This window comes from Balaenoptera borealis (assembly GCF_965194805.1).
Source record: "Balaenoptera borealis genome assembly, chromosome: 2".
Taxonomy (NCBI): domain Eukaryota; kingdom Metazoa; phylum Chordata; class Mammalia; order Artiodactyla; family Balaenopteridae; genus Balaenoptera; species Balaenoptera borealis.
Genome location: NC_138867.1, coordinates 62,706,277 through 62,733,996, shown reverse-complemented (window position 1 = coordinate 62,733,996; position 27,720 = coordinate 62,706,277). Strand labels below are relative to the sequence as shown.

The 27,720-nt window shown below is 40.8% G+C and overlaps 1 protein-coding gene across 12 annotated transcripts in view; it reads right to left on the bottom strand.

The window, feature by feature from the left end:
- The window catches only part of PDE8B (phosphodiesterase 8B), a 328,186-nt gene that overhangs the window by 72,808 nt on the left and 227,658 nt on the right, over nucleotides 1–27,720 (bottom strand). For 10 of the 12 annotated variants that reach the window (XM_082376089.1, XM_082376088.1, XM_082376080.1 and 7 more), the window contains one exon: nucleotides 26,416–26,476. The exons of the other annotated variants lie outside the window; for them this stretch is intronic. In XM_082376089.1, coding sequence (XP_082232215.1) covers nucleotides 26,416–26,476 — 61 coding nt within the window. The remainder of the gene's footprint in view (nucleotides 1–26,415; nucleotides 26,477–27,720) is intronic. 12 annotated transcript variants of the gene reach the window in all.

Here is a 27,720-nt window from a genome sequence, read left to right as displayed (position 1 = left end):
TGTGCATCCTGGTTCTGTCACATGTCACCTATGTGCAACCACTCCAAGCCCCAGTTTCCTCATTTGTAACATGGGGATCATCATATCTACCCTCATGGAGCTGCAGTGAGTATTACAGGAGTTAATGTACGAAAAACACTGGCAGAGTAAGGGATACAAAGTCTTCCATACACGATATACCTTATTATGTCTCTTAAAACATAAGATCCTTGACAAGCTCCACTGATCAAGAATTTACTTGAGTGAGTTCAGTAGCATCAGCGGGAGATCGGGAGGCAGGACACTGGGACAGGAGCTGCCCTTGATGAGCGGGGTCTAGCGTGGGAAGCGCTAAATGCACTGAGTAGGTGAGAGGAGGAGAAAATGGCCAGGCGAATAGCACAGAGGAAAAACTTGACCTGGGTCAGGTGAGCAAGAGTCCTTCAGGAGGACAGGAGAAAGGAAGAGCAGGCTAAACAGGGAGAGCAGTGAGTGCAATGCCCAGGGGCATGAAAAAGCCTGGTGTGTTTAGGGAACTAATAAGAGCCTGGTGTGGCTGGAACAAAGTGGCGGTGAAAGAGGTGGAGAGCACGCAGGAGCACAGAGGGCTTTGTTTGCTCCTAAAAGATTCTTGATGATTGTTTTTTAGACCATGAGAAGCCACTGGGGAGCCCTTTAGAATGAGGACTGTGGACTGGTTGGAATGGTAACCATGGCGTGTGGTAAAGGTTTGACAACTGGCTTGCTGAAAAATGCATACGAATCCATACCTACCTTTATTATAAATTTTACTGATAAAAAGCAGAGGTTAAGTAAACTATGGTCCAGGGGCTAGTCATCTGGTTTTTTAAATATAATCTTATAGCACAGCCTTGCCCATTCATTTACATATCACCTATGGCTGTTTTCCAGTGGCAGAGCTGAGATGAGTAGTGGCAACAGACTGTAAGGTCTAAAATATTTACCATCTGGCCCTTTAAGGAAAAAAATTGCCAACTTTCTATAAAGGATGTGCAGTACACAGTTTCTAAATAATACTAAAATATAAAATACTCTTCTCTATAAGTTCTCTTTAGTCAGTTGATTCTCACAAAATACTTTTTTTTAAATTAATCTATCTATCTATCTATCTATCTATCTTTGGCTGCGTTGGGTCTTCGTTGCTGAGCGGGGCTTTCTCTGGTTGCTGTGAGCGGGGCTACTCTTCGTTGCGGTGCGCGGGCTTCTCATTGTGGTGGCTTCTCTTGCTGCGGAGCACTGGCTCTAGGTGCGCGGGCTTCAGTAGTTGTGGCACATGGGCTCTAGAGTGCAGGCTCAGTAGTTGTGGCGCACGGGCTTAGTTGCTCCGCGGCATGTGGGATCTTCCCGGACCAGGGCTCGAACCCATGTCCCCTGCCTTGGCAGGCAGGTTCCTAACCACTGCACCACCAGGGAAGTCCACACAAAATACTTTTGTTGACTTTTTTGCTGAATTCTTGTCTCGGTAGCCTAACTATAGTTGCAATGGATAAATGAGTGGAGTTTCGACATGAATGGGAGTGGATACTTTCACGTACATTGAGCAGTAAGATGAAAGTAAAATACCAGGTGCATAGGAATCCCGCTTACTCATCAGTGATGTGAGCAACTTCTTTGTTGATTCATGTAATAGTTTTTGAATACTGGAGGGATATTTCTTCAATTTTTTTTCCACTATTCACAATGGAACTGCTACAGACTTGATGCATATTTAAATTTACTCTGTATTATTAACATTTTCTCTCTTTCTTAAATCTAGAAAATCATCCAAAAAATAAATCCTGGAAATTTTTAGGTTCAAGATGGTGACATAGGGGGGTCCTGAACTCACAGACACATCAAATCTACAACAACATAGGAAACAATTCCCTCTGAAAGAAATCCAGAAACTAGCTGAGCAACTCCTACACAACAAGTGAATGAGAAAAATCCCACACTGAAGTGGGGAGGAGAGGCTGAGAAACCATCTTGTCATAAACCCCACCCGCAGCATGGTAACACACAATCAGGTGGAAATTCCCAGCTTTCCTTGAGAAGCAAAGGGTTTGGACACCACATCTGGCACCGCAACTCTTAAGATTTCCACCTGAGATATGGAACCCCCAAACATCTAGCTTTGAAAGCTAACAGGGCTTGCGTCCATGAGAGCTGCAAGGCTATAGGAAACTAATAGTTCTTAAAGGGCTCATGTGGACTCACCACGGCTAAACCCCAGGCCCAGTGCAGAGACAGCAAACTGAAATTCACCCAGTCTTTCTGTGAAAGAGGCCTATTTGTTTACCTTAAAGCTTTGACCTGAAGGGCAGGCTTCTAATTTAACACACATCTAGGGACAAACTGCAATACTATCCAGAGATTGGGAGGCCACAGATGCCATTTTTGCACTCTCCCTTTGCCTCATGCTGCTGGTATCTCCCTGAATGGAGCTTGTGCACATACATGGCACCCCGATTTTTGTGGCTGCCAGCTAGGAGTCACCCCTTGATTGCCTGGTTCTGGTGGCCAGCAGGGCTTCTTTCCCAGGTTCCACAGGACTGCAACAAACAGAAAAATAGTCCTTAATAGGCTATCCCCCAAGGGCACAGCACAGAGGCAGCACGCAGAAATACCCAGTCCTACCCTTTAAGAGCTGCTGCCTGAGGGTCCCATTTCCAGTCAGCCTCCATCCAGGTCTGACGGGATCCTCTCCTTTGGGACACTGACAGGTCTTGGCACACCTTCAACTACTAGGAGCCACTAAAACAAAGTAGGCTGCCTGGACAATCACAAAGGTATGAGAGACAACCAAGAGCTAGGGCAGGGCAGAATAATAAGTTTCATCAAACTGTTTTTTCTAACACACAGAAACCAATACAGAGAATCAAGTAAAATGAAGAAACAGAGGAACATGTTCCAAATGAAAGAACAAGATAAAACCTCAGAAAAAGACCTTAATTAAGTGGAGATAAGTGATTTACCTAACAAAGATTTCAAAATAACAGTCATAAATGTGTTTACTGAGATCAGGAGAACAATGTCTGAACACAGTGAGAATTTCAATAAAGAGAGAATATAAATAAGTACCAAACAGAAATCACAGAGCTGAAGAATAGATAACTGCACTGAAAAGTCCAAAAGAGGAGTTTCAACAGCAGCCTAGATGGAGCAGAAGAAAGGATCAGTGAACTCAAAGAGAGGGCAGTGGAATTCACCCACTCAGAGCAGCAAAAAGAAAAAAGAATGAAAAAGAGTGAAGATAGTTTAAGGGACTTAAGGCACAACCAATATTTGCATTATAGGAATTCCAGAAAGAGAAGAGAGAAAGGGGCAGAAAACTTAGTTGAAGAAATAATGGCTGAAAACTTCACTAACTTAGGGAAGGAAACAGATATCCAGATCCATGAAGCCCTGAAAGTTCCAAATAAGATGAATCCAAACAGACCTACACCAAGGCCCATTATAATTAAATTGTCAAAAGTTAAAGACAAGGGGTCAATCTTAAAAGCAGCAAGAGAAAAACAACTCGTTTTGTACAAGGGAACTCCCATAAGACTGAAAGCAAATTTTTCAGGAGAAACTTTGCAGGCCAAAAGGGAGTGGCATGATATATTCAAAGTGCTGAAAGAAAAAAAGTGTCAACCAAGAATTCTCCACCTGGCAAAGCTGTCCTTCAGAATTGAAGGAGACATAAAGAGTTTTGCACACAAGCAAAATTTGAAGGAGTTCATAACCACTAGACTGGCCTTAGAATAAATGTTAAAGACACTTCTTTAAGGTGAAACAAAAAATCACTAATTAGTAACAGGAAAACAAAGTATAAATCTCAAAAAAACTAATGTTGTAAAGGTGATAGATTAATCACTTATAAAAGACAAAAGTAGTAAAAATAACTATAATACAATAATTTGTTAATAAATACACAAGATAAAAGGATGCTAAACAGCCACATGCAAAAGAATAAACCTTGACCACTATTTTACACCATACACAAAAATCAACTCAAAATGGATTGAGGACTTGAACTTCAGACCTGAAACCATAAAACTCCTAGAAGAAAACATAGGAAGTAAGCTCCTTGACACTGGCCTTGGTGATGATTTTTTAAAAATCTGACACTAAAAGCAAAAGCAACAAAAGCATAAGTAAACAAGATGGACTGCAGCAAACTAAAAGCTTCTGCACAGCAAAGGAAACCATGAACAAAATGAAATGACAACCAACTGTATGGGAGAAAATATTTGCAAGTCATATCTGATAAAAGGTTAATATCCAAAATAGATAAAGAACACATATAACTTAATAGCAAAAAACCAAATAATCCAATTTAAAAATGGGCAGAGGGGCTTCCCTGGTGGCACAGTAGTTGAGAATCTGCCTGCTAATGCAGGGGACACGGGTTCGAGCCCTGGTCTGGGAAGATCCCACATGCCACGGAGCAACTGGGCCCGTGAGCCACAATTACTGAGCCTGTGCATCTGGAGCCTGTGTTCCGCAACAAGAGAGGCCGCGATAGTGAGAGGCCCACGCACCGTGATGAAGAGTGGCCCCCGCTTGCCGCAACTACAGAAAGCCCTCGCACAGAAACGAAGACCCAACACAGCCAAAAATAAATAAAAATAAAAACAAAACAAAAAACCAGTGTGCTCCTATTTATAAAAAAAATATAAATAAATAAATAAATTAATTAAAATGGGCAGAGGATCCAATTAGACATTTTTGCAAAGAAGATATACAGATGGCCAACAGGTACACAAATAGGTGCTCAACATCACTAATCATCAGGGAAATGCAAATCAAAACCACTACGAGATATAACCTCACATCTGTAAGGATGGCTGTTATCAAAAAGTAAAGAAACAACAAGTATTGGTGAGAATATGGAGAAAAGGGAACACTTATGTACTGTTGATGGGAATGTAAATAGGTACAGCCAGTATGGAAAACAATATGGAGATTTCTCAAAAAGTTAAAAATAGAACTACCATATAATCTAACAATTCCACTTCTGGGTATTTATCCAAAGGAAATGAAATCACTAACTAGAAAATATATATGCATCTCCATGTTCATTGCAGCATTAGTTACAATAGCAGTACATGGAAACAACCTAAGTGTCCACCAATGGATGAATGGATAAAAATTGTGGTATACATACACAATGGAATATTATTCAGCCAGAAAAAAGAATGAAATCTTGCCATTTTCAACAACACAGATGGGCCCTGAGGGCATTATACTAAGTGAAATAAGTCAGAGAGAGAAAGAGAAATACTGTAAGATCTCTCTTCTATGTGGAATTTAAAAACCAAAACAAAACAAGCTTATACTACAGAGCCAGTGGTGGGGGTTGGGGGTCAAAAAGTAAAAAGAAATAAAGAGAAAAAAAATCTTGTTCTCTTTGTCAAGTATTTTCGAGGGTCCTATACTTAGTTTCTTCACATGTAAGACAGAAATGTTAATCATAACGTTAGTACAGATGGTACCTGACTTATTATGGTTTGACTTATGATTTTTCAACTTTACAATGGTGCAAAAGTGATACACTTTCAGTAGAAACTGTAGTTCGAATTTTGAATTTTGATCTTTTCCCAGGCTAACAATACATGGTATGATACTCTCTCGTGATGTTGCAGGCAGCAGTGAGCCTCACAATCACCATGGTAAACAACCAATACTCTGAGAACCATTCTGTACCCATACAACCATTTTGTTTTTCAGTTTCAGTACGTATTCAATAAGTTACATGAGATATTCAATACTTGATTATAAATTATGCTTTGTGTTGGATAATTTTGCCCAGCTGTAGGCTAATATAAGTGTTCTGAGCATGTTAAAGATAAGCTAGGGTAAGCGACAATGTTTGGTCGGCTAGGAGTATTAAATGCCTTTTCAACTTATGATGTATTTATTGGGACGTAACCCCATCATAAGTCAAGGAAGACCTGCAATAATAATGAGAGTTCTTATTTATTGAATATTTACTGTGAGCCAGACACTGCACTAGGCACTTCACATGAATTATCTCATTTGATCCTCATATGAGCCCAAAGAGTGAGGTGCTCGTTATGTCCCTGTTAAACAGATGAGAAAATTGGGGTACAGAGAATGTGATTAGGTTACTCATGGATGCACAGACAGTGAGTGGTAGAGCCAGAGTGACCACAGTGTAATAGGATAGGCGCTGGTTTGGGAACAGAGCCTTGGATTCCAACCTTGATTATCTCATTAATTCTATGACCTTGGAAGTCATCCAGTATCTCTGGGTTTCAGGGTTTTATTGTTGTTTGCTTGTAAATGAGGATGTTGGAAAGCATGGACTTTATTTAAGCCCTTTCTATCTCTGACATTTGGAATACAAAAATAAATACAATAAAACAAAACATAACTTTTTGCTTAAAGTAATAATAATAATAATGTATTGGGTGATTATAGAATATGGGAAAGAAAATAGAGTCAGTGAGATCATCAAAAAATAGATTAAAACCCATTGAATAAAATAGGAATCCATGAGTCCATACTCACATAAATAAACTAACATATAAATTGAAAGTCTGATGATTAACATGATATTTACAAAATCCCAAAGTAACCTCCCATAAAATATTCATTAACTATAAAGAGGAGAAAAGTAACTTTACCATGGAGAAGCCTGAGAGATACTATCTTAATCTAGTGATCAAAATTAACATCATCAGTAATGGAGCAAATTCAAATCTCATGCCTTTTAGTAGTCAACATCACTTCTGGAATATTCTTAGCAAAGATATATAACTTAAATCTAATCACGAGGAAACATTAGTAAACCAAAACTGAAGGATATTCTACAAATAGTTGGACTCGTTATCCTCAAAACTGTCAAGATTGTGAAAGTTAAGGAAAGACTGAGGAACTACTCCAGTCTGAAGGAAATCAAGAGACGTGACTGATTCTAAACTAGACCCTCTTTCTACAAAAGACTTTAGTGGGGAAATAAGTAAAACTCAAATGGAGTCTGAGAGTTAAACGGTAGTAATGTATGGCTATTAATTTCCCGGTTTTGATGATGGTCTTCTGGTTATGTATAAAAGGGTCTTTGTTTGTAGAAAATACAAATAAACATATTCAGAGTCAATGGTGCATCATGTTACCAACTTACTTTCAAATAGTCAAGGAAAAAAAGAGGTTCTTTTTACCATTCTTACAACTTTTCTGCAAGTTTGAGAAAGAGAGATGGAAGGAAACAGAAAGAGACAGACAGGCAGGCAGACCAGGGCTAGGATCACCTATATGAAGTTGACAGCACTGAAGTTCATGGTATAAGCAATGTTGCTGATGCCAGGAACTGCCTAAGTCATCCTGCCCAGTCTCTAAGTTAATCCTGATTAAGACCATGATGCATATACTAAGAGCATAATTCTACAGTGCATTCTTGTTTCCCCTCTACTTACCTGCTCAGCCCACAGCCTGCTTGACTAGAACTTGGAAACACTTCCCAGCTGTAGCTAAGCCCCTGTACCCACTGAAGCACCCAAACCCTGCTCGCAAGAATTTCTGCCTAGTGGCTGGGTCTTGTTCAGAAGTGGGTGGGGCATCCAGAACCCCAAAGTTAGCAGCCACCTGACTCTAAGTATCTTTACTATCTGCAAATATAGGCTGACCTGCCCCACCCACCATATCTCCCCCAGAATGTCTCTGCAAGTCTGGATCAAGCTTGAATATGCAACAGCTTTTTACCCTGTCACTTGCTGAGGTCCCAACAGCCTTCCCAAACTCCCCTTCCTTGGCCAAAATGGAAGGAATGGGTGATACCTCTGAAGAAGAATTTAGGCGATGTACAAGGAGGAAGAAGGCAAACAAGGGAAGGGTTGGGAGGCATGACCGGGGCAGTAGCATGCTGTGCAAACCAAAGGAGGAGTTTCAAAGAGAGCAGGGGATTCACCAAGGTAAGGAAGTACACTGAGAAAGTCTTTGGACCTGATCCTTGGGAGGTCACTGGTGAGCTCTGAGAGGGCATCTTCTATAGAGTCTGAGGCAGAAGTCAAATGATGAGATGTTGGATATCAGAGGTAAAGGCAGCAAAGAAGTTTTTCAAGGAAAGGCAGAGGTGAGATAGTTTTTCAAGATTTAAAAAATGAAATATTGGGGGCATATGGAGAAACCACACCATGTTTGGTAGGCTTTCAGAAGAAACTATGAACTAAAAATAAAAATATGGGAAAGAGTGGTTGGGGTATTTGGTCATGGGATAGAATTAAGGGGACAGGTAAAAGATTTGACTTGGAAAGTGGAGACTGTATGAGACCCAAAAGAGGGGGATAGAAAGAACATATAAAGATAGTAATATTTTTAAAAGATGCAAACTGTGACATCAAAAACATAAAATTAAAAACTTAGGGCTTTAGAATGCATTTAAACTTCAGTTGTATCAACTTAAAACAGACTGTTATAAATATAAGATGTTTTATGCAAGCCTCACGGTAACCACAAGGCTAACCTAACAGTAGATACACAAAAGATAAAGAGAAAGGAATCTACTTATACCACCATGAAAAGCAACAAATCACAAAGGAAGAGACCAAAAGAAGAAGAAAGAAACAAAGGAATTATAAAACAGCCCAGAAACAATGAACAAAATGGTGGTAGGTCCATACTTATCAATAATTACTTTAAATGTAATGGACTAAATTCTCCAATCAAAAGACAAAGTGGCTGAATGGATAAAAAACAAGACCCAACTACACGCTGCCTACAAAAGATTCACTTCAGCTTTAAGAACACAGACTGAAAGTGAAAGGATGGAAAAAGATATTCCACGCAAATGGAAACCAAAAGAAACCTGGGGTAGCTATACTTATATCTGACAAAATAGACTTTAAGACAAAAAGTGTAATAGGAGACAAAGAAGGTCACTATATAATGATAAAGGGGTCAATCCAACAAGAGGATATAACATTTGTAAATATTTGTGCACCTAAGAAGGAGCACGTAAATACATAAAGCAAATATTAACAGACCTAAAGGGAGAAATTGACAGCAATACAAGAATAGTAGGGGACTGGAATACCACACTTTCATCAATGGATAGATCATCCAGATTATCAATAAGGAAACATTAGACTTAAAGTACGCATTAGACCAGATGGACTTCAGATATTCACAGAACACTCCGTCCAAAAGCAGCAGGATACATATTCTTTTTAAGTGCACATAGAACATTCTCCAGGACATATCATATATTAGGCCACAAAACAAGTCTTAATACATTTAAGATGACTGAAATCAAATCAAGCATCTTTTCCAACCATAATTGTATGAAACTAGAAATTAATTACAAAAAGAAAACTGGAAAATTCACAAATATGTGGCGATTAAGTACCATCTACTGAACAACCAATGGTCAAAGAAAAAAAGGGAATTTGAAAATATCTTGAGACAAATAAAAGTGGAAATACAACATACCAAAACTCATGGGATGCAGAAAAAGCACTTCTAAGTGGGAAGTTCATAGAGATAAACACCTACATTAAGAAACTAGAAAAATCTCAACTTATCTTTATACCTCAAGGAAACAGAACAACAAACTAAGCTCAAAGTTAGTAGAAGGAAGGAAATAAAGATCTGAGCAGAAATAAATGAAATAGAGACTATGACAACAGAAAAGATCAATGAAACTAAGAACTGTTTGCTTTTTAAAGAGATAAAATAGTCAAATCTTTAGCTAGACTCAACAAGAAAAGGAGAGGACTCTAATAAAATCAGAAATGAAGGAGGAGACATTACAGCTGATACTGCAGAAATACAAAGGATCATAAGAGACTACTATAAACAATTATATGCCAAAAAATTGGACAACCTTGAAGAAATGAATACATTCCTAGAAACACACAACTTACCAAGACTGTATCATGAAGAAACAGAAAATCTGGGCAGACAAATTACTAGGAAGGAGATTTAATCAGTAAGTCAAAAACATCCCGACAAAGAAAAGCCCAGGAGCAGATGGCTTCATTGGTGAATTTTAGCAAACATTTAAAGAAAAATTAGTGCCAGTCCTTCTCAAACTTCCAAAAATTCGAGGAGGAAGGAACATTCCCAAACTCATTTTATGAGGCCAGCACTACCCTGATACCAAAGCCAGACAAAGACACTAACAAAAAAACTACAGGCCAACATCTGTGATGAACATAGATGCAAAAATTCTCAACAAAATATTACCAAACCAAATTCCACAGTATATTAAAAGGATTACACACCATGATAAAGTGAAATTTATCACTGGGATTCAAGGATGGTTCAACATGTGCAAATCAATGAATGTGATACACCACATAAACAAAAGATAAAAATCATATGATCATCTCAATAGATGCAGAAAAAGTGCGTGACAAAATTCAACATCCATTCATGATAAAAGCTCTCAATAACTTTTCAGAAAGATGACACCGAAAGCAAAGAAGGAAGACCCGGTCTCTCCCAAAGCCAAGACTCTGAAGGCCAAGAAAGCAGTGCTAAAAGTCATTCCCAGCCACAAAAGAATAATATATGTCACCCAGCTTCCAGTGCCTAAAACACTGTAGCTCTGAAAGCAGCTCAGATATCCTTGGAAGAACACCTCCAGGAGAAACAAGCTTTTACTATATCATTATCAAGTTCCCCCTCACCACCCAGTGAGCCATGAGGAAGATAGAAGACAACACCATATTTGTGTTTATTGCAGTTTTCAAGGCCAAAAAACACCAGATCAAACAGGCTGTGAAGAAACTCCATGACACCGACATAGCCAAGATCAACACCCTGATGTGGCCTGATGAAGCGAAGAAGGCATTTGTTTGACTGGCTCCGAACTTTTGTTGCCAACAAAACTGGGATCATCTAAACTGAATCCAGACTAATTCTAAATATAAAATTTTTCACCATAAAAAAAACTCTTAATAAAGTGGGTATAGAGGGAATGTACCTCAACATAATATAGGCCATGTATGACAAGCCCACGGCAAACATAATACTCAGTGGTGAGAAACTGAAAGCTTTTCCTCTATGATTGGGAACAAGACAAGGATGTCCACTCTTGCCACTTTTATTCAACACAGTACTGGAAGTTCAAGCCAGACAAATTAGCAAAGAAAAAGAAAAGTCATCAAATTGGAAAGAAAGAAGTAAAACTGTCTCCATTTGCAGATGACACGATCTTATATGTAGAAAAGCCTAGAAGACTTCTAACCTAATTTGTTAGAATAAACAAATTCAGTCAAGTTGAAGGATACAAAATCAACATACAAAATCAGTTGTGTTTCTGTACACTAATGATGAACTATCAGAAAGAGAAAATTTTAAAATCCCATTTACTGTTGCATTAAAATACAAAGAAATAAATTAAACCAAGGAGTTGGAAGACTTGTACCCTGAGAACTATAAAACACTGATGAAAGAGATTGAGGAAGGCACAAATAAGTGGAAAGATATTCCATGCTCATGAACTGGAAGACTTAATACTGTTAAAATGTCCTTTGTACCCAAAGCAATCTACAGATTTGATGCAATCCCTATAAAATTCCAATGGCATTTTTCACAGAAATATAACAAACAATTCTAAAATTTGTATAGAACCACAAAAGACCCTGAGTAGCCAGAGAAACCTTGAGAAAGAAGAACAATGCTGGAGGCATCATGCTTCCTGATTTCAAACTGTATTACAAAGCTAGAGTATTCAAAACAGTATGGTATTGGCATAAAAACAGACACATAGATAAATGGAGCAGAAAGCCCAGAAATAAACCTATACATATATGGGCAATTTATGTACAACAAGGGATCCAAGAACACACAATGGGGAAAAGATAGTCTCTTCAATAAATGGTACTGGAAAACTGGATAGTCACATACAAAAGAATGAAACTAGACCACTGTCTTACACCACACATAAAAATCAAATCAAAATAGATTAAAGACTTGAATGTAAGATCTGAAACGATAGAATTCCTAAAAGAAAACATAGGGGACAAGCTCCTTGATCCTAGCAATGACTTTTTGAATTTGACACCAAAAGCAAAAGCAACAAGCAAAAAAAAAAAAAAAAAAAAAAAACAAGTGGGACTACATCAAACTAAAAAGCTTCTGCATAGCAAAGGAAACCATCAGCAAAATGAAAAGGCAACCTATTGAATGGGAGAAAATATTTGCAAATCATGATTCTGATAAGGGAGTTAATATCTACAAATATATAAAGAACTCATACAACTCAATAGCAAAAATCCCCCCCACAAAACCTGATTAAAAAATTAGCAGAAGATATGAATAGACATTTTTTCCAAAGAATACTCACAGATGGCTAACCGGTACACAAAGAGGTGCTCAACATCACTAATCATCAGGTAAATGCAAATCAAAACCACAACAAGATATCAACTCATACCTATTAGAATGGCTATTATCAAAACTACAAGAAATATCAAGTGTTGGCAAGGATGAAAAGGGAACCCTCGTGCACTGCTGGTGAGAGTGTAAACTGGTACAACCACTGCGGAAAACAGTATGGAGGCTCCTCAAAATATTAAAAATGGAACTATCATATGATCCAGCAATTCCACTTCTGGGTATTTATCCAAAGGAAATGAAATCACTATCTTGAAAAGAGAGATGCACCCTCATGTTCACTGCAGCATTATTTACAATAGTCAAGACATGGAAGCAACCTATGTGTCCATTGATGAATGAATGGATAAAGAAAATGTGGTTTATATATACAATGGAATATTATTCAGCTATAAAAAAGGAAATCCTGCCATTTGCAATAACATGGACCTTGATGGTGTTTCACGATAGGTGAAATAAGTCAGAGAAAGACAAATACTATAAGATATCACTTATATGTGGAATCTAAAAACAAAAAACCCGAGCTCATAGATACAGAGAACATACTGGTGGCTGCCAGAGGCGGGGGATTGAGAGGTGGATGAAATGGGTAAAGGTGATCAAAAGATACAAGCTTTCAGTTATGAGATAAATAAGTCCTGGGGATGTATGTTCAGCATGGTGACTATAATTAACAATACTGTATCGTGTATTTGAAAGGTGCTAAGATTGTAGAGCTTAAATTTTCTCAGCAAAAGAAAAAAGTATTTCTAACTGTGTGGTGATGGATGTTAACTAAATTTACTGTGTTGATCATTTTGCAACGTACATGTATCAAATCACTATGCTGCACACTTAAAACTAATAGTGTTTTATGTCAATAATTCCTCAGTTTAAAAAGTCTGAGCCAACGCAGATAAACTGTGATCTAGATTAAGTCGCAAATGTGGATTTAAATTTTTTGATTTTTATCCATGTAAACCATGCCTTGCCTGAACATTTTTCCTACAATGAATTTCTCTGTTCAGAATTTTCCATGGGTTTATGATGTTGTAGAAAGAATTTTAAGATGTGAGCAGCTAACAAACATGTAAATATTAAATTAAACAATGTTTGGAGGGGGAGGGGGGTTCTCTGTTTTCACCACAATAATATTAAGAACAGCACTTAAAATAATAAACTGTTTTGTTAAAAAAAAAAAAAAAAAAAGTCCGAATTTGTAGCATTTGCTGATTTCCTCGGTCTGATTTCCACCATGGCTGTTTGAAGCTACCAACATGTCACTGAACATGGGGGGTTGGGAAGATGCGTGTGCAGCACAACTTTATATTGTATTTCCACCATGCAGATAAAAACAAATGTTAAGTAACCTCAACAGCATAGTTAATAGTAAAATGTAGTAACACGATAAGTTGTAGATTTTGAGTCCTTATTACCTATTTAAAAATTTATCTAATTGCGTGCTTCTATAATTTAATTTTAATAACGCCTCACAAAACTCCAGAAAATTAAACAGTCAGCTCTCAAGAGCCTGCAGCAGTTAGGAGGCTAGTGCAGGACAACCAGAGGCCGCCATGGGATGAAATGAAGTGGGACGGGGCTGGAGAAAAGGCCATGAAGTCAAGTGTTGTTAGGAAGACACAATCTTCAGAACTAAGTGGCTCTGAGGATGCAGGGGGATCAGGAAAGCAAGGTTGCTGAAGGTGGTTCCCAGGTTTGGGGGCACGGGGCGAGGCTGAGTGGAAGGGGTGGTCCCATTAGCCAAGCCAAGGATTTCCGCCGATATGGGGTAAAACGTGGTGACCTCATTCTCATCCACCCTTGTGTCTTCCACTGGGCCAAAGTGCTGGAAGGCAATTGCTGCTTAATGAATAGAGGAATGAATGCCCAGCTTATGCTGAGCACATGCCCCAGCCTGAAAAGTTCTCAATGTGAAGTGAATTAATTCCTTCTGAGGAGACAGACACCAACTGCTGCTTTGGAAAAAGAAAACTTTCCTATCAATTGCTAATTCCCATAAATTGCATAAAAATAGGTAAATAAGTAAAACTTTAACCTCAATCAGCTCTAAGGTAATATAAAAGCTTCTTGTGCTGAATTATTTTAAGTCTCCACAGTGAACAGAATATCTTTCAATAGTCTGAATGACACAAATCATACAAAAATACAACCTTTGGAATTTTAGTTAAATTTGGAGGGTGGGGAACTCCTCCTTCCCAAAGGCCAACATAGAATCTCCTCCTTAAATCCTAGTTGTCTTAAACGTGTCAGAGATAAAGAGCTAACGTTAATTTTTAACAAACAGCTCAGCTATGTCTGTTTACCATTCATCAGCAAACCTATTTTACTTTTCTTAAGTCAAACGAATTTTTCTTCACGTTTAGGCCTCGCGTACTGAGGCTCACCTGAGCGGGGCCTCACCATCGGGGCAGCCCGTTACAGGTGAGCAGGCAGGAAAGGTTTCACACAGAGGGAAACGTGATTTCTGGCTCGGACTTTGAGTGCCTTCCCCTCTGTTTTTCCCATTCTCCACCTCCTAGCTGTCCCCACCACAGGTCAAGTGCCTTATAAATACCTACGGCTGTGGCAGAGAGAAGAGAAGAGGAGACCAGCCGGGGCAGAGGAATCCCACCCCCGTGCAGGGCAGACAACCCCGGGCCTGCTGCCCTGCTAGCCACGAGGGGCAGAGCACGTGTGTCTACCTGAAACGAGGCAGCCTCCTTTCCCACGGGGCTCAGGGTAGGTACCCGCGCCCAGAATGTTCTCAGTCAGTCCTCCCCCTTGTCGGCCAGGTGGCTCTCTCAGCTTCAGACGTGTGGGGGTCTCATGAAGCTTGTCGTGCCCCGCTACAACAGCTGCCAGCAGCGCCAGGCCTGAGGTCGCCTCTCTCTCCTGTGAGCCGAGACTTTCTCACACGTGTAATCGCATCGCTGAATTCTCAGCGTCCGGGCCTGTTCCCTGCTGGGAGCTCCTAGTTGTCTTACCCTCAGACACCCCGCAGGTACTCCATTCCCATCTGCTCGGGGTTTGGCTGTTCAAACGTGGTTTCTCAGGAAAAATTGTGGTTTTGCAATATTGGAGCCCTTTCTTTAAATAGCTCCGTGTAAATATGTACTAAAGCTAAATGGAAAAATGTTGTTTACATAGTGGCTTTACCAAATTTATCAACAAATATTTGGGGCACCTACTGTGAGTAAAGTACATATGTACAAACTCAGTACCGTGGTAATACACTGATTAGATAAAATACATCTCTAAACACGAACAGCCACTTTCAGTGCAAACTGAAGTCATGTTTTCAGTTGCAGTGTCCTTTTCCTCCCACTTCAGGAAGTCACACTTGGACGTGCGCCTTGGGAGAATACAGCAAATACTCTTTGCAATGGCATGTGATATGTATATTGGCTACATACAGATGAAAACTCTACATGTAATAATAATTTGGGACTAGACAGGGCTGTATCTTCGATTTCCTATGCCTTCCAAAGGTTACTGTATTAGGGAATAAAAATTAGCTTTCAAAATACTTTCCTGTTATCTACTGGGCACACACAGTGGCCGGAAGTGAGAACTGACCCAAAGCAGCATAAGATTAACAGTGGAATGGACGATGCAGAAAAACAGGGTCACCGTCACCTTCACTGGTGGGGAGAGAGATGGCGGGCAGGCTTGGGGAGATTCTTGGAGGGAAAAGAAGCTGGATTGAGTCCTGAAGGATGAGGAAGCTGCAAAGGGTCTACATCATTCAAAAACATGCAACATAGATAATCTAGACAATAATCATTTTAAGATGACATATATTACATACTTTGGGGGGAGAAATGGGCTAGACAATCTTCCCAACGACTCTGTAATTATGTGTACTTATGGGCAGGAGAAGCACATCTTTGAGCACATTTGGATCATTTGATATATTTTCCATGTAATGCAATATTAAATAAAAGTGAGGATAAAATTGACACGGTAACAAAATCCAAGGTGAATTAGTTAGATGCTGAGGTTCTAGATAGACCAGAAACCCGCAGAATGTATTTTTAGGATGCAGAATTATAATGGTGTTAGAAATACAAAGTGGCATCAGTAATAAATGTATTGAGGCTACAGAAAAAATTCTCCCCACCTTGTTTCTATGGATACTTTTTATGTTAACACAGGAAATAAAAAAACAAAACAAAACAAAATCCCCATGTGACACATCTCAAATATTGGGAATTTAGGATACACTGAAAACTTGTTTTTATCACCAGGGATCAGCAATGAATAGAAACCAGCAAGTGATTCTACCCATCTTTCTCTCCTGGTTGCCTGCACCAGCCATGCTCTTCCTGTTTCACCGAGAATGCGGTGGGATGAGGCTGAGCATTAAGGCCCCTATTCTGTGCACGCTGGGGGGAGGCCCCCAAATCACGAAGAGCGCTATCAGCCAAGCCACCTGCTGGGAAGGAAAGGATGAGAGGGAGCCGACCCTGGCAAACGTGGGGAGAGTCGAGGCCTAGGGGCAGCGAGGGGCGAGACGCACCCAAGAGAAGGCCGGTCTGGGGTGGGACTGCAAGGGCCACAGGGGCAGTGGGTGGGAGGGCGTGGTGCCCAGAGCTCCCACTGTGCACCCGATAGCTCTAGAAAGTGAGAGCTAACTTTCTGCTGCAGTTTGAGAACTAATGGAAGGTGCCCCCCACACCTCCCCGAACAAAAATGGTCCCTGAACGTCTGCTTAAGCGCCCATCATGTAACAGGAAAGCACTGCTAGGGGCCTGGGTTACAGCCTCCTCTCCTGGGAGGCTCAGTAAGTCTGCAGCCGACTCAACTCATTGACAGAAGCTAGACTGTGTGTGTAGCTCTTTGAGCCCCCCTATCGCCTGCGAAAGGGCGCGAAGAGCTGGATTCGGGGGGTAAGATTTGGCCTGGAGGGGAAGGGCTAGACCCCCAACAGAAATAATGTGAGAGCCACAAATGCAAGCCACATACATAATTTTGAGTACTCTAGTAGCTGCATTAAAGTGACAAGAAACAGGTGAAATTAATATTTTAAGTACAATATGTGTGAGATGTTATCATTTCAACACGTGAGCAACATGAGACTGAGATATTTTTAATGAGCTAATCTACATTCTTTTTCATACTAAGTCTCTGAAATCTAGCACGTGGTTCACACTTGGAGCACATCGCCGTTTGTTGAGCCACATTTCCATCTGGGACGTGCAGGTCTAGGGCACAAGCTGGGCATGCCTGGGGCAGAGCTGGGGGTCCTCTGCAACACAACATTCTGAGCAGCCTGGGTCAGGGGCCTCATGCTCAGGAGGGGAAAGCTGGAGGGCTAGAAGTGAAAACAAGCATTCCTGACTATATTAAACCAGGAACAGCCTCTGCTCATGAACCAATATTCCAAATTCACACTATCAGAGTCTTGAAGTCATTCATCTTATCTAGTATCTCTTAAACTTCAGAGTGAATTAGAAGCACCTGGAAGGCTTATTAAAACAGACTGCCCAGGCCCACCCCCCAAATTTCTGATTCTGTAGTCTGGTTTTGTAATTCTAACAAATCCCTGGGGCCACTGCTGCTCCAGGGAACCACACTTGGAGAACCACTGATCTAGTCTAACCTCTGGCCAATTAGTGACCTCCCTAGACAGCTTTTCCCACTGAAAGCTCAGTCTACTGCTATTTGATTACCTCCCGTGGTGGTGAACTCACTACCCGATAAGGCTACAAACTTTGGTCAATTCTAATAATTCTTTCCTATATTGAGCCTAATCAGATCCCCTAAAACTTTCCACTGCTTTTGGCTTCAGGACCCAGTCCCTCCTTCCCTACTCGAAGCCTTCACAAAACTAAAGACCTGTTCCTTCCCCCTTCTTATGCCCTGACACTCTATGTCCTTGTATCTTGTTTTAGGCACTTCTGACAGGTTTGGTCTTATGCATTATTATTACAGTAAAGTTCTATTTTTCCCTAATCTTTACAACAATTTCAAGATTAAATAGTTTACTATAAAACAAAATACAGTCATCCCTTGGTATTCACGGGGGATTGGTTCTAGGACCACCCTCCTAGTTGTCCTCTGCCCTCATGGATATCAAAATCCACGGACACTCAAGTCCCTTGTATAAAATGGCATAGTAGTATGAACCCTAAAAAGCTTATCTCAAAGCAAGGTTTCATTACTGCAAATTTGGCCAACTCAGCCCCTATTTCTGCCTCTTCTATCCCCAAATAAGTTACATGCGTGAAAGTGCTTTTAAAGCAGTGACTTCCAAATGCCTGTCCCCATACTGATGTCAGGCTGTGACGATGCTTACGTAGGTTTTCACTGATAGAAACAAGGTTTGAACTAAGGCAAACTGATTCATGTTAAATAGCTATTCTTCATTCAGTGATTATGTCCTTCCTATTTCCCAGGGCTGAAACAACCTTCCTGTCATGAGGGTGAGGTGGTGGTCAATGAAATTCCAAAGGCAGGAACCTCTGTTGTCTAGTTCTGGAAAGCCCTGTGCAAAATCCAGGTCAGATTGGTCTCAGTCTGCTCTCAACCAGCTTTTGTCCTGGAACGCTGATTAGTCAGAAAGCAAACCGCTTCCTTTGAGCTTGGCTATGAACTTCTCCTGCTATAACCCCAATGAACAAGGGAATATTTTCGGGAGCTGCTCATTGGGTGGGCTGTGCTTCCTGACTTCACAAGAGAACGACTTCCTCTTACTGGACACGAGACACGTGCATCTCCCTGAGGCTTCTCTGTGGACTGTGTGTCACCCCACCCCCCGCCATGAGAACAGAGATCAGGTGATACAGTCCGATGGACACCACCAGCTGCAACCCCACACTCGCTCCAGGGCTCCAAGCCTGCCACTGGCTGCTGGCTTTTGAGAGTGCTGTGCTCCCCATACTCTAATGCCAAGGCTTGGAGGAGAAGTGAGAATGGGGGCTGCACTGCACCTGGGCTGGGGGTGGGCACTACGGGGGTGGCAGTGGGGAGATTCCCTCTCCTTGGACCAGGCCAGCTTAGGAGGAGCTGGTGTAAAGCTGGGATCCTGGAAGCCTCCTTCCCCTATGTGAGTCCAGCTCCTGGACCATGCTTGCAGATGTCTGAAATTCCAGTTTCAGCCATGCATTTGGATTTCCACCTGGACCTCATGAAAAGGCAAAGCCTCAGGGGAACTAAGTTCTCATGTCTGCACTGGTATAAAGGGGTTGAGACAGCCTCTGAACCAGGGTGCAGGGGATGCCAGGAAGGCAAAGGGTGTTCAAAGAAGTACGTGCAGGCGTGGAGGCGGGGCAGATGGTCCCTGACCTAAGAAAGTGGGAAATCCAAGAAAGAAAATTATCTTTTAGAAATGAGGTTAGCAAATTTTTTCTGTAAAGGGCCAGAGAGTACATATTTTAGGCTTTGCTGGCCACGTGGTCTCTGTTGTACCTGCTCAACCCTGCTGTTGTAGAATGAAAGCAGCCTCTGGTGCTACGTAAAAAAGAATGTGGCTGTGAGCCAATAAAACTTTATTTACAAAACAGACCACATTTGGCCTGTAGGGTGTAGCTTGTTGCCCTTTGTCCTAGATGACACCTAAAAAAATCCTAGCCAGCCTCTTCAGTCCTGCGTTCTGTGCTTCTCCAGCACCTGGTTCACACCTCCCCACACTGTGCTCTAGAAATGTGTCCTGTTTATTTGTCTGTGGCCCCATAGCTTCTGGGGCAGAGACTTCGTGTCCCTGGCGCCAGCACGGAACAGGTGTTTAATACACACCTGGGGAGAAAATGTGTGAGTGCTGCAGGGGTGACAATGTTTACGGCAGACTAACCTCACAGGGCATTTCCAGCCTTTTGGTAAAAAGCTACAGGGTTCACATAGGAAAAAAGATCTTTGCTGATGACAAGCACCACCAGCAGACAGCAGCTTGGCTTCCAATTTCATTCCTTGTTAAAATGCAAACCCATGGGTGGATTTTGACTTCAGGGCTAAACCCCAGAAAGCAGCGCCACTAGAACCACCTGCAGATGGGCTGCTCCCACCCTCTAGGGAGCCCTTCCCATCACAGACCCATCACCATTCACTTCAGCCTCCTTTGATGAGAAGGAAAAACAGTGTGGCTGGCCAGAGATATAAAAATTCTTTGTTATTGGAAAATCTAAGTGTCTCTCTAGGCCAGTGCAGCACCATTAGGTGACGTCAATGGCTCAGGATATCTGAGCCCTGTGTTTCCACCCTTCTGAGAACAGCAGCTAATTTACGGCAATAAAGACATTTCTATTTAGAGCCTCAGAAAAGAGGAGGTGGCCCCTCTGCTTCTGCATCCCTGAGTCCTGTGCTAAGGACTTGCCTGCTCTCCCTGTGAAGCAGGAAGAGTTTACAGGTGGCAGGAAGCCAGGACCAAGACATTCAAGTCCACTCCAGCTCACCAACTGCTTGAGGGCCTACTACGCACCAGGCAGCATGGGCACACAAAGACAAGCACAGCCCAGGGACCCTGCTGGAGAGGAGAGGGCAGTGAGGCACACAAGTAGCCATCACGACGGTGGGCGTGATACACAGCAAAGAAGGTACTTTGGGGGCTCGAGGAGGGAGATGGAACTTGATGTTTCTCGGGCTGGGCTATGGAGGGCTGGTAGAATTTGGGCACATGGAGCTGCAGGGAAATGGTGACAGGAGACGGGGTCCATTCACTAAACGGGAAAGCGGGGAAGGAGGAGGAGCAAGGGGCTAGGCTGGTGGGGGAGGCTCTGCTTGGTTTTGTATGTGGACTATACTCGACTCATTTCTGGATGGGCGTGAACAAGCCCAAGTGGGCCTGGGTCCTGCACTGTGGCTTCACAGCCCATAGCGGTTGGTTTGCACTGCTTGGGTTCACTAGTTTGTCTCCAAAAAGCCATCAGAATGTCATGTGATTCTCCCTCTACCCATGTCACCTCTCACGTGGACCTCATTCTTCCTCCTGCAATGTCTAAACTTTGCTGTTGGGAGAATTTTTTTCCTGTGAAAGTCAGTTCCCCTCCTTTCCCATAGGTCTCCAAGGACTTGCCTCTCTGCATGAGTTTATGTTATTAAGTGAAAATTTCCTGATTCCAAATGAAACACTCAGTGCTGAAGGAGGCATTTTATGTTGAACTAAATCATACAAAAAAGTACATGATTCCTTTTGCTATTCTAGAATATTTTTCCAATATTCTTAAGAAAGAAGAACAAAGCTGGAGGTATCACACTCCCCAATTTCAAACTATGTTACAAACCTATAGTAATCAAGACAGTATGGTACTGGCATAAAAACAGACACATATTTATCTGCATAGATAGTTCAATGTATCTAATGATGTAGATCAATAGAGAGTCCAGACATAAACCCACATATATATGGTCAATTAATTTATGACAAAGGAGCCAAGAATATACAAGGTGGAAAGAATAGTTTCTTCAGTAAATGGTGTTGGATTAAATAACTACATGGAGGGCTTCCCTGGTGGTGCAGTGGTTGGGAGTCTGCCTGCCAATGCAGGGGACACGGGTTCCATCCTTGGTCCGGGAAGATCCCACATGCCGTGGAGCAACTAAGCCTGTGTGCCACAACTACTGAGCCTGCGTTCTAGAGCCCACAAGCCACAACTACTGAGCCCACGGGCCACAACTACTGAAGCCTGCACGCCTAGAGCCCGTGCTCTGCAACAAGAGAAGCCACCGCAATGAGAAGCCTGCGCACCACAATGAAGAGTAGCCCCCACTCGCTGCAACTAGAGAAAGCTCGTGCACAGCAACAAAGACCTGATGCAGCCAAAAATAAATAAACAAAATAAATAAATTAAAAAAAAATAGCCACATGGAAAAGAATGAAACTGGATCACTATCTTACACTATACACAAAAATCTACTCAAAATGGATTAAAGTCTTGAACTTAAAATCTGAAATCATGAAATTCCTAGAAGAAATCATAGGGGATAAGCTCCTTGATGTTGGTCTTGCAGTGATTTTTTGATACCAAAAGCAAAGGCAACGAAACCAAATATAAACAATTGGGACTACATAAAACTAAAATGCTTTGCATAGCAAAGAAAACCACCAACAAAATGAAAAGATATCCTACCAAATAGGAGAAAATATTTGCAAATCATATGTCTGATAAGGGAGTTAGCATCTAAAAAAATATAAAGAACTCATACAACTCAACAGCAAAAAAACAAACAACCCAATAAAAAAATGGGTGGAGGATCTAAATAGACAGTTTTCTAAAGAAGACATACAAATGGCCAACAGGTATACAAATAGGTGTTCAACATCACTAGTTTTCAGGGAAATACAAATCAAAACCACAGTGAGATATAAACTCACACCTGTTAACATGGCTATTATCAAAAAATAAAAAAATAAGTGTTGTCAAGGATGTAGACAAAAGGGAACCCTTGTGCACTGTTGGTGGGAATGTAAACTGGTGCAGCCACTATGGGAAACAGCATGGAAGTTCTTCAAAAAATTAAAAATGGAACTACCATATGATCCAGAAATTCCACTTTTGGGTATTTATTCAAAGGAAATAAAATCACTAACTCTAAAAGATATATGCAACCCCATACTCACTGCAGCATTATTTACAATAGCCAAGATATGGAAACAACCATGGATGGTTGAATGGATAAAGAAAATGTGGTATATACACATACAATGAAATATTATTTAGCCATAAGAAAGAAGGAAATCTTGCCATTTGCAACAACATGGATGGCCCTTGAGGGCATTATGGTAAGTGAAATAAATCAGATGGAGAAAGGCAAATACCACATATTATCACTAATATGTGGAATCTAAAAAAACCCTCAAACTCATACACACAGACAACAAATCGGTGGTTGCCAGAGGTGGGGGTGGGGAGTGGGTAAAAGGGATGCAGGAGGCTTCCCTGGTGGCGCAGCGGTTAAGAATCCACCTGCCAACACAGGGGACACGGGTTCGAGTCCTGGTCTGGGAAGATCCCACATGCCGCGGAGCAACTAAGCCCGTGTGCCACAACTACTGAGCCTACACTCTAGAGCCCGCGAGCCACAACTACTGAAGCCCGCGCGCCTAGAGCCCGTGCTCCACAACAAGAGAAGCCACCACAATGAGAAACCCACACACTGCAAGAAGAGTAGCCCCAACTCACCGCAACTAAAGAAAGCCCGCGCACAGCAACAAAGACCCAAGGCAGCCAAAAATAAATAAATAAATAAATAAATTTATTAAAAAAAAAAAAAAGGGGATGCAGGAGGTCAAAAAGTACAAACTTCCAGTTATAACGAATAAGTCCTGAGGATGTCCTGTACAGCATGGACTATAGTCAATAATGCTATGTTGCATATTTGAAATTTGCTAAGAGTAGATATTAAAAGTTCTCAAAAGAAAAAAAATTGTAACTACATATGGTGATGGATGTTAACTAGACTTACTGTGGTGATCAGTTCACAGTATATACAAATACTGAGTCATTATTTTTTAAAAAAGCAGATGGACATGGATCCCTTCGATGGGCTGAGACACCAGCTGGAAGCTCACTGCACGGAGTCTCCTCCCCTCTGGGGCCGCCTTCTCACCGGGAGGAGCCCAGGCATCTTGGGTCTGCCATGTCCCAGCTTACTTCCTTGCCTGGCCAGGCTTTCTCCTGATCCCACACCACTTCCCAAGTCTCCGACATGCTACACTAAAATGGATTATGCCCTGAAGCCTTTCATATCCTTGAGAGACACTGTCCCTTCTTTCAAAATCTTCATCTAAGTCAAAGGCCATGTTTGAAAGATTTTCAAAAATAGATCACTGGAGGTACACACACGCACACATACACACAAACACACACAACGGAATACTACTCAGCCATAAAAAAGAATGACACTTTGCCATTTGCAACAACATGGATGGACTTGGAGGGTATCATGCTAAGTGAAATAAGTCAGACAGAGAAAGACTGTATGATATCACTTATATGTAGAATCTACAAAATAAAACAAATGAATGAACAAAAAAGAAACAGACTCAGATATAGAGAACTAGTGGTTACCAGAGGGGAGAGGGAAAGGGGGAGAGGAAAAATTGGGTAGGGAATTAAAAGGTATAAACTACTATGTCTAAAATGAATAAGCTACACAGATACATAGTATAAAACAGGGAATATAGACAATATTTTATAATAACTATAAACAGACTATAACTTTTAAAAATTGTGAATAACTATGTTGTACTTCTGAAACATATAATATTGCACATCAATTATACCTAAATAAAATAAATAGATTTGTATTAAAAATAGATCATTGGTAATTATGTTTGTTGAATACTTTTTAATCAACAAACTTTAAAGCAGGAAGTGACAATACACACAATCCAGTACTAAAGTCTAAACCAAAAAGAAAAAATATCACAGCAAGATCCTTTTTGACCCACTTCCTAGAGAAATGGAAATAAAAATAAACAAATGGGACCTAATGAAACTTAAAAGCTTTTGCACAGCAAAGGAAACCATAAACAAGATGAAAAGACAACCCTCAGAATGGGAGAAAATATTTGCAAATGAAGCAACTGACAAAGGATTAATCTCCAAAATATATGAGCATCTCATGCAGCTCAATATCAAAAACACAAACAACCCAATCCAAAAATGGGCAGAAGACCTAAATAGACATTTCTCCAAAGAAGATATACAGATTGCCAACAAACACATGAAAGGGTGCTCAACATCACTAATCATTAGAGAAATGCAAATCAAAACTACAGTGAGGTATCACCTCACACCAGTCAGAATGGCCATCATCAAAAAATCTACAAACAATAAATGCTGGAGAGGGTGTGGAGAAAAGGGAACCCTCTTGCACTGTTGGTGGGAATGTAAATTGATACAGCCACTATGGAGAACAGTATGGAGGTTCCTTAAAAAACTAAAAATAGAACTACCATGTGATCCAGCAATCCCACTACTGGGCATATACCCTGAGAAAACCATAATTCAAAAAGAGTCATGTACCACAATGTTCATTGAAGCACTATTTACAATAGCCAGGACATGGAAGCAACCTAAGTGTCCATCGACAGATGAATGGATAAAGGAGATGTGGCACATATATACAATGAAATATTATTCAGCCTTAAAAAGAAACGAAATTGAGTTATTTGTAGTGAGGTGGATGGACCTAGAGTCTGTCATACAGAGTGAAGTAAGTCAGAAAGAGAAAAACAAATACCGTATGCTAACACATACATATGGAATCTAAAAAAAAAAATTTAAAAAAAAGGTCATGAAGAACCTAGGGGCAAGACGGGAATAAAGATGCAGACCTACTAGAGAATGGACTTGAGGACACTGGGAGGGGGAAGGGGAAGCTGGGATGAAGTGAGAGAGTGGCATGGACATATATACACTACCAAATGTAAAATAGCTAGCTAGTGGGAAGCAGCTGCAGAACACAGGGAGATCAGCTTTGTGACCACCTAGAGGGGTGGGATAGGGAGGGTGGGAGGGAGATGCAGGGGATATGGAGATATATGTATACATATAGCTGATTCACTTTGTTGTACAGCAGAAACTAACACAACATTGTAAAGCAATTATACTCCAATAAGGATGTTTAAAAAAAAAGAAAAATATCAATACCGTTGTTGTTCTCTATGATAAAACTACCTAAAAAAGTTCTTAAATACAGCAACTTACTAAAATTCTGTTACTTCAGAAAACACTCAAATATATTGTTCTGCATGATATAACGGTTAAAAAAAATCATAGTACTAATTATAAATGATTTTTGGTTTTGACATGAATTTATAGGGGTGAAATGCTCAAATGCATATATAACTTTCACTTAAGAAATTAAGGTAGCAAATTAGAACATTTTTTATTTGGAGAAAAAATTTTATGCTCTCATAAAATATATTGGTCCTGAGCTGCACAGTCACAAGCTAAATCATAACTGACATGTGTTACTAATAAAGTGTATAGGCTTGCTGGGGAATTTTTTCTTTTACTATTTGTCTAAGGGCCTAATTTTGTCATAAAGCTTCTTAATTGGCAACTACAGTAAGACATGGAGAAAGACAAGTAGAGAACCACGGTGAGAACGTAACGAACGCATGGTCAAGCCGACAAAGCAAATGAAGCAAACTGAATACCATACCTGCTTATTTTTGTCAGTGGTACAACACAGTTTCTTGAGGGAGACAAAATGCCTAATTTTCCTAATAACATAAATAATCAGTTATTAGTGAGTCAGATATGAGATGATTCAACAAATTAGCAAATGAAAACATCAACAGAATCTTCTTCAAGTAAAACTCCAGGGTCCATTCTAAGGCAGATTTTAAATTCCGACAAAACACAGTCTATAAAAGATGCATTTTTTTTCACACACAGCCCACACATGCCTTCAGAAACTGGGCTTCCCTTTTAATCATAGCCAGCTCAGAAACACTTCCCTAATGGGTACCTCATTTTCTAACCAGCTCCTGAGGCCTGGCTCCTAGATAGCATCAGTGACAGGATGAAATGCTCCTCCAGACTTTAGATTAAAATGGGATTTAATTCTGCTGACACTAATACTTTTATAGCTTATATAGAAGGCAAAGACTCATTTGGACAATGACCAAAGTTCATGGTTGTTGATTTTACATTTAATATTCCACATTCTTTCACAGCCCGGTCATCATAAATGATGGCATTTTTCAGGCACAGAAAAATCCTCTTATTTTCAGATCGTGGACAGAATCCCAAAACAGCCTGTGGTCTTGCTCATTACCACAAGGACACCAGGAAAAGACAACAGGTGCCTTAGTCCTGCACAAAGATCAGCTCAAGGTAGATTTTCTACTGAGCGAAGCTAGAATTACAGAGGGCTATGTTCGATTTTATAGTAATGAATCTCTTCTCTCTGTGTCTCTGCTTCTGTCTCTCTGTCTCTGTCTGTCTCTCTCTTCGGTTCAGTTTTCTCTGGAGGACTCTGAAGAGTCCTGGTTATTCTGTAGTGAGCATCACTAAATAGCAAGAGGTAAAATTTCCCTACTTTTAGTAAGAATTTCCTCTGATAGCTCACTGGGGGAAAATATTGGGGGAAAAAAATAACAGTCTCTGGGCTCTAGAACATCTTGTTCTTATCTGTCAAATCAGAAAGATCAGAAAAACTCATTCTGACGGAAATCACCAAACAGTAACTCAGTCTCCTCCACCTTGTTACCTAATAATTCTGGTCGCACACACACAGTGAATCTTAGCTTGAGAAGACGGTCTAAGGATGATGGTTGGAAACAATAATGTGACGGCCATCGTGGCCTCAGAGCTCTGACCGCTGGTGCAAATGGCCACGCGGAAGCCTGTGCGCTCAGGAGGGATTTGGGGGCCTCTCTCTGTGCGCTCGAAACCCCTGGTCAGGGCTACCAGTGCCCCCACCATGCGGAGTGAAGCAAAGTGGCAGGAAACATGAGACAGT